Below are 15,731 nucleotides of genomic sequence, written 5' to 3'. Positions count from 1 at the left end.
GCAATACAAAAGGCAAAATTACTGGTTAGTTAAAATGCATGATAAATCCAATGGGAAATTAGCATAATTAGTAAAAGAAAATAGTAAAGCAAAGCAGCGCATAGCGGTGGCTTGTGTTACCTTGTGACAGCGAGGCACTGCGTGAGTGGAGCGTGGGTGTTCCTGTGCATCCACTGATGGATTGTGTTGCAAACTCATATTTAGAAAAGACTGTAGACATGGGCTTGCACCAAAATAGGGTAACTAGGAGAAATATCTTTATTTCTCATTGTTCGTTCCTCTTTGCATGTGTGCTGCATTCTGCAACACACATGTAAATAGGAATACGCCTCTAAGAATAGTGTTTGTGCATGGAGGTTAAACTTCCTGAACAAAAACTAGTATGATCACACCACAAGGAACCTTTCCGTCGTGGGGCAAGGAAGCCTGTGTTGGTGATAGTTTGCCACAAGTGGACCAGTGCAAGGGGAGAGCAGAAGGGTGCCGTATCTATATAGAAATAGTGCTTTTCTGCTCTCTCCCTTTCATACAACACAGCACAGCAACTAGCTTTGCTTTCCTGGATTAATAAATCTGGGCCTTACAGTAAATATATTCAAAGTTCTATGCAAGAGACAGACTAATATGGGTCTGCTGTCTAAAGTCAGGGCAAACCAGACTCTCATCTCCAAAGGCCCTTTTTTATAACAAAATACACAGTTAAAATCTCAGTTACACAGACTGACAAATCAGAATACATTAATATGAATTTAACCTGTTTTTATCTAATGTCATCGGATGTGAAAGTAGAGATCTAATTACACTTGAAACAATGAGGAGCTTTAGCTTATGCTTGATTAGACCCACATAGCTGCAGGGTGGAAAAGCTTTGAATTGTTGCAAAAGTCTTCCTCCAGAGTTTTTTGAGAGTGGCATGTCAACACAGAGCATTACAATGATGCACATTTTTCTACCAGCAGTGAGATAAGAAATGAAAACAAACATCCTTTTCCGTTTTTAATGCAAAATGTTCATGATGTTGAGTACACATTTATATATCAGAAAATATCCTATGTTAGCACATTAAAGCAGACGTATTTGCTTTGCCATTGCTTGTTAATTTATTGGCTGGTCTGTCTTATATCAGCCCAGATGCATGTCACTGCCCCGAGAAACCTATGGCACACTGGACACTACATCCACAGTGTCCCAAAATTTCCCTTTCCAGTTTGGTAGAAAAGATCCAACGAGTGAAGCAGCCAATGTGCTTATGCTCTGCCAGCTTTAAGATATTTGCATTACTTCATTGTGTCTCCTTTGTAGCCTATGGCGCTCATTAATGGGGATTTGGCGTAGGGCTTTGCATCAAGTCACCTTGCTGCACTACCATACGTCAAAGTGAAAGGGCAGGAATGCACCATATTTATCCAATACGGTGCATTCTTGTCCTTTCCACCTGTGCTGTCACCCTTTCAGCAGCCTAGTGTCGATGCCAGCACCCTTGCACCATGGTGTTGTCAGCAGGATTGTTTAAGTGCAGGAAGGGGCATCTTCCTGCACAGAAACAATCCATAGAGGTATTTTCCTCTTTCTATGTGTGCTGCAAAATCTCTTCCGCTCGTGTCTACATGGCTCAAAAGTTGGGCCTATCCGAGACGTTCACAACAGGGCTGTTGGCCTAGTGGCTAAAGCTAGGTACTTAGGGCCTGATTTATGAAAAGTTAGCGCCACCTTTACGTCATTTTTTGCGCAAAAGCAGCACAAACTTACAAGATATAATTATATTTGCAGGATGAGTTGAACTTTGTAATATTTTGTAAGTTTGCTCTGCTTTTGTGTCAAAAAATGACGTAAACGCGGCACTAACTTTTCATAAATCAGGCCCTAAGTTTAAGAATTTGGTGCACACTTTCCAAGTCTGTGGTCTGGGGAAGAAACCTATCAGGCAGGTTTCCATGTTTCAGGGTTGTGGTTGAGTGCACCCAGCACCCCCTGAGGGCAACTCCAGGTCATATGTACAAAGTCGGCGTCCAACATGTTACATCTGGGGTACGGCCTGAGCTCTCCCCATATATAACGTGTAATCTCTGTGGTGTCAGTTATGTCATATGTACATAGTTGAATTAGCTGTACTTAAGTCTTGTATTCCTAGAAATATTCTTAGGGTATTCCAAAACCTCAACCCAATGTGCGCCTGTGAACTCCTGACCTAGTACTGCCCCATTTCTCCTGCCTCTTCACTAAGGGCCTTCTGGTCATTTGTGTCCGTGATTTGTAGAGCCATTTCACCAGGTGTCTCGCAGAGCCATAGTAATTGTATTGTATTGTAATAGTATTTATATAGCGCTTACTACCCCTGACGAGTCGTCGAAGCGCTTTTCGGCGATAATCATCCATTGTACGACCGCGTGCGTCTTCAGCTGTCTCTGCTGTCGGGCCATAGGTTCCTAAAGGTTCTCACTGCCCTGCGGTACATCGTATTGGTCCATTAAGTCCTCTGGGCCTAATGCCATATCTAAATTTTGCAGATGGTAGTCCCTCTCTATGGTGGAGGTAATGTCCTCCCATCCTGTTGTACTGTAGCCCGTCTACTAAAGCTTAAATCTGCCTCTTAGTTGCAAATCTGAAATGCAGAAGTATACATTTATACACTACAAACAAACGGTCTTATGGCGCCACCTAGTGTTTTATTTTACTTTGCATTTCAAACGCATCATGGTTTGTTCTGTGCCATTGTGAAAATACAACCATTCCAACATCAGACTGAGCTTTACGTCCAAAGGGTGGTTTTCAAAACGGACAAGTTGTGAAGGCAGAAGACCGCCCTACCCCGTTTACAAGACTGCCCTCTCTATTGCGTTAACCCCTTTACACCCGGTGACCCAGTTCAGTTGCAGCTCTGACAGCCACTTGTGTTTCTTTTATTGCTATCTGCCTCCTTTAAGTTATATGAAACTGCTGAAACTTCCGGTTTTCAGCGGACTGTCCAGCTTTTCTTAATTTTGAATACATGTCCCAATGTTTGGGACAAAGTTCAACTCATCCTGCAAAGGAGAACTGCAAGGTATCCTCTGTTCAGGCAGCGCAAGAAGGCTGAATGCATGCTGAAGCTTAGGGTAGAGGTCTGTCTGTCTATCTCTCTATCTTCCTGTCTGTCTGTCTATCTGTCTATCTATCTATCTATCTATAGATATATTTTTTTTCATTGAAAAAAACAAAGGTTAGTTAGGTTCTGAATTTACTCATACAAAACCATAGAAATTCAGCAGTTATAGTTCGAGTTCTTTCATGTAGCCATAAGTCGCGCCCTGCGGTAACTATAAGTCGCGCCTTTGCCATGCACAGTTTTATTATCAATAATTTTATTGCAAATGTTGCAGTGATAATATCAAAGATGCCATACAAGATCTCATCAATGATATAATATGTGGAGTAATTAGCTGTGCATGGCAAAGGTGCGAGTTATAGTTACCGTAGGGCGCGAGTTATAGTCACTTGAAAGAACTCTATAACTGCTGAATTTCTATGGTTTTGTATGAGTAAATTCAGAACTTAACTATAAATGTCCCTGGAACTTTTGTTTTTTTCTGTGAATTTCCATGTTTTTTTTCAACATAAAGTAATTTTAATCACTCTACATTATTCCAACCCCCACTTTCAGCCATGCCCGGCAGCTGTTGGTCGCAAGGCCTGGCCTGCAGCCTGGCCTTGCAACCAAGCTTTTATAACCACCCAACCCCGTGCCACGCACAGTCTCTGGCTGTGCGCAGCGCATGTTGGCCACAGGGCCTGTCTCGCTCAGTTGATCTGAGTGGGTGCGTGAGAGTCTAAGTGGGTCTGAAAGTGGGTGTGGTTCATCTATGAGTGGGTCTGAATTGATGCATGAGCGTCTGAGTGAGTGGGCGCCTGAGTCTCTGAGTGCACTTATGAGTAACTGAATTAGTGTATGAATGAGTCTGTAGTTTTTCTTTCAAATCTTTTCACATTCACAGATAATTTGCGAAAATTTGAAAATTTGGGAATTTTCACAAATATCACGCATGGTGACACAAAATCATTAGAAACCTATAATTTGCTCCTAAAACACAAATATATCATACCCATAGAGTGAGGGTACCTTCACCCTGACCTCTTACGCCACTTTCAAATAGGATTTTCATCCCTGGGAACCGTGCCCCGTGAAATAAAATGGTGGGCGCAACTTTCTAATCAGGTCGATGTCAGCAAATTACAGCGCTTCTTTTTGCATGCACGAAAATTCGTGAATTTCTGTGAAATTTTCACAAAATAATCATGACGTCACCGCAGCCAGAGCAATACAAAGTTGGATTTCCCTAAATTTCTCAAAAACTACTGAAAGGATTTACACCAAATGAGCGAAAGCACAAGCCGCGTTCCGAAAGCTAGCTTTCTGCCAAATGTGGTGTAGTTCCATCCAGCGGTTCAGACTGTAGTCGTGTCTAGAGGTCCTATGGGAATTAACATAGGAAATGCAACATTTTTGACACCCCCTTTCTCTAGCCCCAGCTTGACAGATCACCCCAAAACGTGCCGTGCGTAACATGATTCACAATTACACTTTTTTGGGACACTTTAGTGACGATTCGTCAAACAGCGTCAAAGATATCGGCACGTCGAAAACACCACTAGGTAATATATAGAAATAGAATACATGTATAGCAATAGATAAATCGATATATACAGGCACACATATATAGGTGTATACATATAAATATACTCACGTACAAAAATCAGGAAAGTCAGAGATAGAAGAAAGGCTAATGGCTTTATGCCTACTTTTATGGTTTGCCTGGCTGGTTTTTGCTTCTCAGAATCTGGTCACCCTAACAAGGAAGTCCATAATAAAGACTTTGGGAGTGCCTGATCATTGGAACATATACAGAAAATAAACTAAAGGGACTGGGAGCATCAACTCACAGGGCAAAAACACCTGAAACAAAATAAAAATACTCTGGGCACCAGCACCCTACTGGCTAAGGAGAACAGGAGTTAGAAGATTAGGGTTGTTGCCCTGCAGCCCCATAACTCACCCACTCTTAGAATCGCACCAGTTCATAAGCAAAAACAGCAGCCTGTGAGGGGAGAGTATCCACAGTTCCCTTCAGTCCTGCAGAAGAGAAATAAATCACACTTACTGTGACCATACCATGGATGCAGTGTCAAATATTGGTAGCATTGCATTCAGAGAGAAGAGAAGGCGTGCCAGCATCCTCTAGGCAGAGCTGCCAGACTAAGCCACGGCACAGACCAAGGCCTGAAGGTGCAGCAAGGTGGCAGGCACAGAGCTCTCAGCCTGGCAGAGATGGAGCAATGGCACAGCCAGGTTCAGCAACTCAGAATACTACCAGGCACAATACATACCAAGCAAACAAAAGTCACTGTGGCTAGATCTGCACTGACAAAAAAGCTATGTAGCACAGACAATCCAGCTCCTGGGAAGATGCCTCCTATTGGCGCCTCCCCACCCCTGCTGCTCATTTCTGCCCACAGGAGTGGAACCTCAAGCAGGTCCCTGATGAGGGAACATGCAACATATGATTGTATGCTGTACTAGAAAAGAAGAGGAAACGCAGATCAGTGACTTCCCTGATCATCACCAAGTCGGATCCTAACACACAAGGCTGGTGGCCAGAGTACACAGACAGTCAACCACCAAGAGGTGGATCATGTGACTCCCACCCCTAAGTGAAAGCTCCTCAGCAGTCCGTCATGGTTCACAATGGTATAGACTGCTGAGCAAGTGAGCCACATTGATACAACAGCCGTTTTTTTTCTGATGTCAGCTAAGGTGCATAATGTCCAGGTCTGGCCTAAGCCCGAATTTCAGTGGCATAACCCACAATGTTGGGACACCCCTGGAGAATGTGAAGAGGTGCTCCTTAGTCTCTCATATCTCCCATATATTTATTGGCTGTGGGTGAATGGGACTCCCTGAAGCTTGGAGGCCCCTGAAGAGTTGGAGGATTCCTTGCCCCCTTACTCCCCTCACACACAAACATATCCATAGGGTGTATGAGACTCAGAGGCAATTCATCACATTCTGCAGGGCCCCCATTATTTTGCATTACACCACTGAGCAGCCTTTATGATGCTCCATATACTTCGTTCCATCCCCTTGAGAAATTAAGAGTGCCTTGGTTGTAGCCAATGCTACACTTGACTTGCCCCTATACACCGCAGGCACTGCCCTAACTACCACTGGGTCAGGGGACATGAGTGCAGATTAAGGACAGCTCTGTAGATCCTTTTTAAGTATCACAGTAGCCTTGACCGTTTGATTTTACTAAAATTACATATATTTAATATGCTAACTTACAGATGATTTCAAGGAGCCCTCTGTATTCATTGGTCTTGTATTCGGTTACTATGTCATTCACATTTTTCTTCCACGGCCAGCATACAGGATGGAGCACTAGGTCAGCCGCGGTCAGTGCCACTGGCTAATTGATATGTGAGTGAATGCATTCTGCTTTCAGAGCACATCAGCACATATCACCACACTACAAAATTCCCCTCCTGTCAGGAACTACTTCCGTAATATGTACTTTTTAATACAAAAAAAGATGTTTGTTCTAAATTGGCAAGTATCCAGCAGCTGCTACAACAATAAAGATTTACAAAAGCAGTAACTAAACGAAGTAATCTTTGGGAAGGACAAAAGACTGACATCCAAAATGACACCTTGTGGCTTTGCAAATGCTTGTTTACTTTCTGTGACTTCCACTCCTTGACCTCCCACTAGCCACTCATCAGCAACTAGAAGGTCTTTGGGAGGCTTAGAGTAGGCACACGTGTCAATTGAGTGATGTTATTGGAGTCAGAGGATGTGTGATGTCACTTGAACCTCTGCTACTGATAGAATGTATGTCCACGAACAGCTCTAGAGAGAGCAGTGGGACCTTGGTGCAGTACTGAAAATTGAAAAAATCACTTTTGGTAGCTACCAACTAGTGAAGAGCGGTAGAGTAAAGAGGACTAGGAAAGTGGAAAGTACTGGAAAGAGAAATGTGACCTTGGTGGTGTGTGTGGCGTGATGGTTTGTTCCAAGACATGGTGAGGGTAAAAAAAATGGTTAGAATCTACTTTTGGGTAGCAGTCAGTTCAAGGGATATTTCTTCATGTTTGTGACTCATTCAAGAGATCTTAAATGTGGGTGGTATTTATGCATGCTCTGTAATAGTCAATGCAATCAAGGCATGAGGTGCCACACATAACTGCATTTAACAGCCAGCTGTAGATGAAAGCCTGTGTGTTCTCATCACTAAAACCATTATTACTTCGTGCACCCAATGGCTGGAGAGATAAAAGCAATTGTTGAGCTAGTTAATTAGGTCAATTAGGTAGGTGCAAAATAGTGTGCTGTACAAATAACTCACAATTCATGATATTAATCCACAGTTTTACTATTTTCCTCAATAGCCTCCTGCTTTGCCATCAACCCATGGTGGGCTTCATCAGAGACCCCTATGTGCTCCACTTATCGACAGGTGAGTACAGCTAACACAAGCAAGTATCGTGCCAATTCATTTGATAAGCAGCACACAAGGAAACTCCCTGAGCATGACCCCCATTGATCGAAGTATACAGTCTGACCTGTGGCTCCGAGAAGGGTGACCAGTGCTCTGTCATTGTTCTCCTGCATGTCCTCTGAGCCCCATGGTAGCCAACACAGTCACCAGCTGCCTATCTAGCAGACTGTATCTTACTAGTTCTATGTCAAAGTAATTGTCTTTCTATAGCAACTTCTCTCAACGCACTGTTGCCATACCTACCAAACTAAATGCCAGTCTATTGCCACCTGGTTGTCGAACAATCTCTATGTTTAGCTATCTGAGTCTGTTAGAATTAACTCTCACTCTCTCTCTCTCTTTATAGATGTGTCTCTAAGTTACTAACTATATGCTCAAAATTGTGTCTCTAGTTTGCAGAGGTATGCACCCTGTCCACATAGGGACCACAATGCTATTCAGGGCAAGTCAATGATAACATAAATTACTCTGTGCTCACCCTCTGGTAGCTTGACGCAGAGCAGGCAGGCCTAACTTAGAAGGCAATGTGTAAAGTACTTGTGCAACACACACTATAACTACAGGAGGTACACCACAAAAAGAGACTCCACTCAGATGTACAAAAATAAAGCATGTTTATCTAGTTAATTTAAGATCAGCACAATACAGACCCAATTCGTAAATAGCAAAATATTTGCTTTGCAGACTCAGAAAATAAAGTAAGGTTGATGAGCAAATAAAGACATCAAAGGTGTGGTGCTGGGGACTCCTCAGCACAGGTGTGCGATGATTTTATAGACTACAGGCGGGTGACTCTCGGGCACAGTTGCCAGGGAAGCCAGTACAGATCGCGGGAGAACGGTGCAGTGGCCGGGTTGAGCAGGGCCGCTCCAGATGCAGGGAGAACACAGGCAGAAATGGCTATTGGAGCTGCTCTAAGTAATCAAAGCTGCACAATGCCAACACTCAGCAGGGCCGCACCTGCCAGCTCACCGATGTAAGTGAAAAAATCTGGCAAAGCCACTCAGGTTGACTGAAGTGACGAGTGGCAGAGGCTCAGCAGGCCTGCTCCAGGTGATTCACAGATGCAAGCGGTGAAGTTTGGCAAAGTTGCTCAGCGGTGATTGGAATCAAATCAAATCAAATCAAATCAAATCAAATCATTAACATTTATAAAGCGCGCTACTCACCCGTGCGGGTCTCAAGGCGCTAGGGGGGAAAGGGGGGGTTATCGCTGCTCGAACAGCCAAGTCTTTAGGAGTCTCCGGAAAGCGGAGTGGTCCTGGGTGGTCCTGAGGCTGGTGGGGAGGGAGTTCCAGGTCTTGGCCGCCAGGAAGGAGAAAGATCTCCCACCCGCCGTGGAGCGGCGGGTGCGAGGGACGGCAGCAAGTGCGAGGCCAGCGGAGCGGAGGGGGCGGGTGGGGACGTAGAAGCTGAGGCGTCTGTTGAGGTATTCCGGTCCCTTGTTGTGGAGGGCTTTGTGTGCGTGGGTGAGAAGACGGAAGGTGATCCTTTTGCTGACTGGGAGCCAATGCAGGTGTCTCAGGTGTGCGGAGATGTGGCTGTTGCGGGGTACGTCGAGGATGAGGCGGGCCGAGGCGTTTTGGATGCGTTGCAGGCGGTTTTGGAGTTTGGCGGTGGTCCCGGCGTAGAGGGTATTGCCGTAGTCCAGGCGACTCGTGACAAGGGCGTGGGTCACGGTTTTTCTGGTGTCGGCGGGGATCCAGCGGAAGATCTTGCGGAGCATGCGGAGAGTGAGGAAGCAGGCGGAGGACACGGCGTTGACTTGCTTGGTCATGGTGAGAAGAGGGTCCAGGATGAAGCCGAGGTTGCGGGCGTGGTCTGCGGGGGTCGGTGCGGTGCCGAGGGCCGTGGGCCACCAGGAGTCGTCCCAGGCGGACGGGGTGTTGCCGAGGATGAGGACTTCCGTTTTTTCAGAGTTCAGCTTTAGGCGGCTGAGCCTCATCCAATCTGCGACGTCCTTCATACCCTCTTGTAGGACGCCTTGAATTATCGTCTTGAATTATCAAGCAGCAAAGAAATGCAGACGCCACTCTGAGTAACTCTTGGTTTGGAGAACGAGTCTTGAGCTACTGGGCAGAGTTCAGCAGAGCGGCACAGCAAAGCAGAGCAGCAGTTCCTGGAAACAGTCAATCCTAGCAGAGTGGCAATCCTGGCACACAGTAGTCTTTACTCCAATGGCGTTTCCTTGAGTCCAGAAGTGTATTGATTTTAGTGGGTGAGGGACCGAGTACTTATTCTTGAAAGACCCTTTGATGTGGGGGATGACTATAACAGCTTCTTGGGAAGTGCATAGGTCCCCCCTTTCAGGCCAGCCTCAGCTCCAGACTATCAGTGGGAGGTAATCAGACCCTTTGTGAGGACTCTGGTCACTGACCTTCAAGTTGTAAGTGTGAGCCCTTCCCAACCTCCTCCCCAGGAAGACCCATCAGTATGCAGATTCATGCAGCTGAGTATTCTGTGTCGTGGCTGTCTGAAGGGAATGCACAAGTGTAGCTGTCACCTAGCCCATGCCAGACTTGTATTTGAGATAGGCTGTAGGCACCCAGGGCAGAGAGTGCAGGCAAATTCTCACTTTCTAAAAGTGGAATTTCTAAAATAGTAATAATAAATCGGACTTTACCAGTAAAGGGGATTTATTATGGCCATTCCAATTATGATGCAGCCACTCCTCTCAGACCAGGAATTACAACTTAAAGGTAATATAAGGAATTCCCAATGCCAGCCTATGAGAGGGGCAGGCCTCATGCTAATGAAAAATGACTTTAGGAGTGTTTCATTACCAGGACATGAAAACTTAAAAGTGTATGTCCTGCCTTTCACTTACATGGCACCCAGGCCTATGGAGTTCCTAGGGCCTACTTTAGGGCTGACATATATGTAAGATAAGGGGAGTTTTAGGCTTGGCAAGAGGTTTTAAGTGCCAAGTCGGGGTGACAGTGAGATTGTACACTCGGGCTGTGCAGTGGCAGGCCTGAGACACGTTTACAAAGCTACTTAAGTGGGTGGCATAATCAGTACTGCAGCCCGACTAGTAGCATTCCATTTACAGGCCCTGGTTATATAGTATACCACTTTAAAAGGGACTTACATGTAAATTAAATATGCCAGTTGTGGATACACCAGTGTTACCATGTTTTAGGGAGAGGCACATGCACTTTAGCACTGATTAGCAGTGGTAAAGTGCTCAGAGTCCACGGCCATCGGAAACGGGTCAATAAAATAGGGGGAGAAAGGTAAAAAGTCTGGGGGTAAGACTACCCTAAGGAAGCCAGGTCTAACACTCTGTGTATCAGAATCTCCCTCTTTCTTAGTTTATCCCTCTAAGTATTGCTGTCTTGGAAAAAAACAAGGATCTTTAAAAAAGTACCATTTAATGATCTGTATGTCTACATTAAGCAGTTTCTCTCTCTCTTTCTTCACAAATGTTTCTTTAACTGTCTTTCTTTGTAGATGCTTCTCTAATAACCCTTTGCTGTGCAGATGTACTAGTTGTCGATCTACCTGACTGCCTTTCCCTTTTTCTCAGTATGTCTCTCTTTCCAGATAGCTTTGTCTTGGATGAACCACGCGGTTTGTTGAACAGTGGCATTTTCCAGAGTTCTGGTTAGATTGGGGTTGTGTTGTTCATTAAAAGTGAGAAAGAGGCCAGATGTGGCCCTCTTTGGATTCGTACTCCAGGCCTGGGACCTGTAGTCACGAGCCCGACTTCCAAGTTTGTGCAGGATATTTTTTCAATTATTTCAGGTTTCAGAGGTGTTCCAAAGGTAAATAAGTATGAGCATTGTACTTAGGAATCCCCTACAAGAGCAAGGACATGTCTGCTCAGCCTCCAGGGTACCTGAGTCACGAGGCCAACATACCGCACTCATCATCCACAATCTTCCACTCAAACATCATCACTCTGGAAGACTAAGCAGCAAACTAGAACATAATCGGTGCTTAATTTGTGCTTGTTGTTTCCGGTGCTGAGCACCGGCACTTGTTTTTGAGGGCCGGGGCTTATTCTTCTGCGTCAAGCATTTGCTGCGAGCAAAAGCCTCATAAGGGAAAGACGTAGGAAGAGAAAAACGAAAAAGCGTCACAAAGGGAGAAAGAAGAAAGCTGCAAGACTGAGCTGAAGGGCAGGGAGGGGCTTTAAATGGATTGAAGAGGCCCAAGATGGCTTCAGGACTAAACCGCCTCAGTATTCCCTGTTCTCACTTTTAATTGCGGCAGCCGCGTGTTTAAGAGGAGGGCTTTGGGCACAGCACGTTTTTATTTACAAATTAAGCACTGAACATAATGCATAGATGTAACGGCCCACCCCGTTAAGGACAACATACTGTAGATGAAAAGACCTCCCAAGTCATTGCTCTTAATGTTACTCTCAGGACTGTCTCTTCTGTGAGGATGGAGATCTGACACTCAGTTACAGTCCTTGTCTGAATGCTTTCTTCTAACCTGATTGTTTCAAGTGCCAGGCAGGGTGATGAAGGATATTTGTCCCCAGTACTCTGTAAGGTAGTCCAGCAAGTCTCTGGGGTAGCCGGACCATTGTATTTAAGGTCCCACCATATACTAAGTTTGTTTGGAGGGGTAGTACATTATAGTTTCATCTCCCTTGGCAAGAGATAGCCTCAGCTCCTTTAATGAAAGGCCTTTGTTGAAACTGAAGGAACGAGGCCGGGTCTACAGGGACAGCCTTGAACGTTTTCCTCTTTGGCCTGAAAATTTGGTAAATAAAGAGGTACTAGGTTTACTAAGATGATCACGACCACAGGAATGTAGCTGGGCACAGCTGAACCTTAATTTGACCCTGAGGTGCAACTAGTAGGGACTATCAAACATGTATACAATTCTTAGATTCCTCTCAAAGTCATTGCTTTTCATTTTGCTGCACACGACGAAGCCCCCTTCTATCACAAGATTGTGGGCACTTAATTCAAAGAGAATCTCTCCTGGCCACCTCCTCATCTAATAATAAGGGTCCAAGTGACCTCGGGACTCAACGTGGCTCAAACAAGAGTAAATCATTATTATAGAAAGGTATGACAGCTTAAGAGGAAATTGGGAGGAGCACTGTTCCCAAAGAGCAAATTCTGTTACCAGCTCCTCTCTAGACATAAAGCGTGCGGTCCCCACTTCAAAGCAATGTATACCACTTTACTGAGTGGAGGCTTCAGTCGTTCTAAATTGCTCTTTCCCATTTAGCTCCCAGATACCACTTATGACGTTGTTTGAGATGTCATTCATGGCGTTTTGGTTCAATTTATCAGGGACCTGATATTTATGTATCGTCAATTCTAAACATGGACTTACCTCTTAAGGCAAGCTTGCTCTTTTTGTGCTGGTTTTATTTATTTGGCTTTTGTTTGCAAGTTTTACATGGTGCTGCATGGGTCCCTCCCTGCATGTTCATGAAGAGGAGCCAGGCATTAATTAAAACAATGCTTGGTAAGGATCCCCGGGCTCAGTAATTCCATCTTGGTATTACTGTGGCCCTGAGCATAAATAGCCAGTTCATGTGGAGTATGTTCTGTAGCCAACTACTAATTGGAGAGCATTAGTAACTGCACCTTCCCATGGTCATAGCAAGAGAAGTGTTTGGTGGACTAAATGGTAGTGGACTGTTCACTTACACCTTTTATTCCTTTCCGTCTGCTGTAGATCCTTTCCCGGACATCATTGCAAGTGGAGTACTACAAGGACTTTTCATGCAGAATGTCAATAACAGTCCACACATGGAGACCAAGCTTGTGCAACCTCACCAGCACTCTGGACCCTGAAGGAGGACATGACATCGAATCTGCAAATCAAAGCCCAGGACGGGTTGCTGTCTTTGCTTATGAGAACCTTTGCTGCAGAAAGAAATTGATGGGCTACTCTTAAAAAGAAAAGCGCTGCTGGCCCAGTATCTGCAGACAGTAGAAGATGAGGTAAAGGTCTTGCATCTAATTCACCTCCAAAGATGCTCTGAAAGTGTCTAGCTGTGAACTATCGTTGGAGTGGATTATACTGAGATCTATTTACTAGAAGGGCATGTTGTGGCTATGCTGTTCATATCCCTGAGTGCGGTCTATTCTCCCGACACTTACTCGCTAGCTTTTCAGTCAGGGACATTTGAGACAGAGTAGTAGGTTTCTGGGCAGTACTTTGATCGGAATTGTACACAACTACATGGTTAATGGGGGCTGGAGGTAAAAACAGAAAGAACACCCAGTGTGTAATTGGAAAATACACAGGTATTCCACAGGAACCTGCTTCTTCCTGGTCAGTGACATTATTTGGCCTCTGGCAACAGCGTCTCGGTGTAATGAAGTTATGGATTAGCACACCCGACTGGAAATGCCACAAACATCCATGCATGCTCATTCTACTTCAAAGACCTAGGCCAATATCTGTTGAGGTACAAACACTCGTTGCAATTGAATCATCTATGGTAAAACTAACAAACGCTAACCATGAATTTTAAAAAGGGAGGTGTTATGGGAATCCGCGCGAACAGCATCACAGTGCGTGCTCTCTAAGGGACAACCATCCATCGGAATCCTATTCTAGTCGAAGATGAGCCATCACAGAGGCCAATGGAAATGAAAATCTGTGGCCCTCTCACACCCCTCCAAATGGCTGCTAACCTTACCTTTAATATTGAAGAACTGTGCGAGCTGCATAGAGCACTATGGAGTTAATGCAATGGTGCAGACAAGGGTGTGAGTCCGAAAGCTAGAACTCCTCCATTTTATACTCCGGTGATGTTGATTGCATTTCCTTCATATTTTGTGTCCTCTTTGACTGAGATTACCCTGTGTTTTGTGCCCACTTTGGCCCCACGGACAACCACCTTCGTTACTGTGTCCTTCAGAAGTTATCATTTTGTGTCCTTGCCTATGTTGCAGTGCAAGTGCTCGGCCATCTTTGCATTACCTGCGGTGCCTCTGCGAAACAGGACTTTTAATATGATGCTGTGTGTGTTTTTGTTTGGTATTTTCTTCTATTTACAGTTGTCCACCCGACAGGACAACATAAGGAGGGCAGTAGGCACCGCCTAACGTTAACTGTCATTGAGTTCTTTATTTATTCAGAAGGAAAACTGAAGTGTTGAATTGTGTTATGGTTTTGAAAAAAAGTAAAAACTGAAAAACAATGATTTGCATGTCTCACCTGATCCTTTCTATAGTTTGCCTTCCACTGAGATGCCATCGTGTCCTGATTATTTTAGAATATAAAAGTTAGTTATGGCAAAAAAAGACAGCGCTTGCACAGGTGGAGACCACAAAAACAAATCTATCAGATGGCACAGCGAAGGAGACGAGTAGGTGAATAGCTGTGGGACTCTAGCCTCGGTTTATGGTATTCATTCAACACTGGGAATGCATGTTTAGTGAGACCTGTTTTTAGTAGAAGTTCTGGGGAAGAGCCCATGCGTTATCAGAACACATGCAGATGTGTTTCAGGAGTAGGTGGCCCATCCAATACAGAGAAGATATGGGAAATATGACGCACTGGCGGCGCAAGGGACTTGTAAATAAGCCCCGGAGTTCCTTCCATTTAGCCTTCTGGCATGCCTGTGCCTTTAAATAATGGCAGAACCTATTCACTTTACCAATCGCTGCGCATTAGCTTTGAAAAAGACCTAAAAAATGTAGAAAAGATAAATAGACTCACGGATTTGCTGATGGCAATGTTATCGATTATCCATTTAGCTGCTGTGGTGTTTGCCCACGTCTATGCCAGAACTTTTTTTTAAAAATGGTAATTATCTTATTCTTTGGTCTTGTTGTGCATCCATCAAAACTATGTCCGGATTTACTAATCTTTCACAGAACAGTAGTGCAGCAAGCATTAGTAAGAGGGTAAACAACGAGAGAGCCATAGCTACAAAGATTGGCCTGCTGCTGGTGCCATCACCTCTGCTGGCACATCAACAGTAATCCTGGCCCTCTGATATACCTCTGTAAAAAAATTGTTGTCCAGAGATTTTCATTTTTAATTTGTGTTTTGGGATCATTGGAAAAGTATTGGAGCTTGGGTAGACATTGCTGATCCGGGCTTATTTTTTAAAAATATATATTTATTTATTACAAATATCAGCAACCAACAGAACATACAGAATACAGAACAAAAGACATTCTCCAAACAGCCACAAGTGCACATACAGTTATGAACATCGCAAGAGCACATCAGCTTGGAACAACGTATAAATGCATACTGCTGTTACTT

At 44.5% G+C, this 15,731-nt stretch overlaps 1 protein-coding gene across 1 annotated transcript in view; it reads left to right on the top strand.

Annotated features, from left to right (window-relative positions):
* SNX22 (sorting nexin 22) overlaps positions 1-14,658 on the top strand; it is an 89,411-nt gene extending 74,753 nt beyond the window's left edge. Inside the window, exons 6-7 of the mRNA XM_069222308.1 lie at positions 7,420-7,487; positions 13,179-14,658. Of these exons, the coding sequence (XP_069078409.1) occupies positions 7,420-7,487; positions 13,179-13,297 (187 nt within the window). The 3' untranslated portion in view covers positions 13,298-14,658. The remainder of the gene's footprint in view (positions 1-7,419; positions 7,488-13,178) is intronic.
* The last annotated feature ends 1,073 nt before the right edge of the window (positions 14,659-15,731 follow it).

Source organism: Pleurodeles waltl, chromosome 3_1, assembly GCF_031143425.1.
Source record: "Pleurodeles waltl isolate 20211129_DDA chromosome 3_1, aPleWal1.hap1.20221129, whole genome shotgun sequence".
Lineage (NCBI taxonomy): Eukaryota > Metazoa > Chordata > Amphibia > Caudata > Salamandridae > Pleurodeles > Pleurodeles waltl.
Note: the sequence above shows the minus strand (reverse complement) of the source record. Positions and strands in the feature narration are given on the sequence as shown.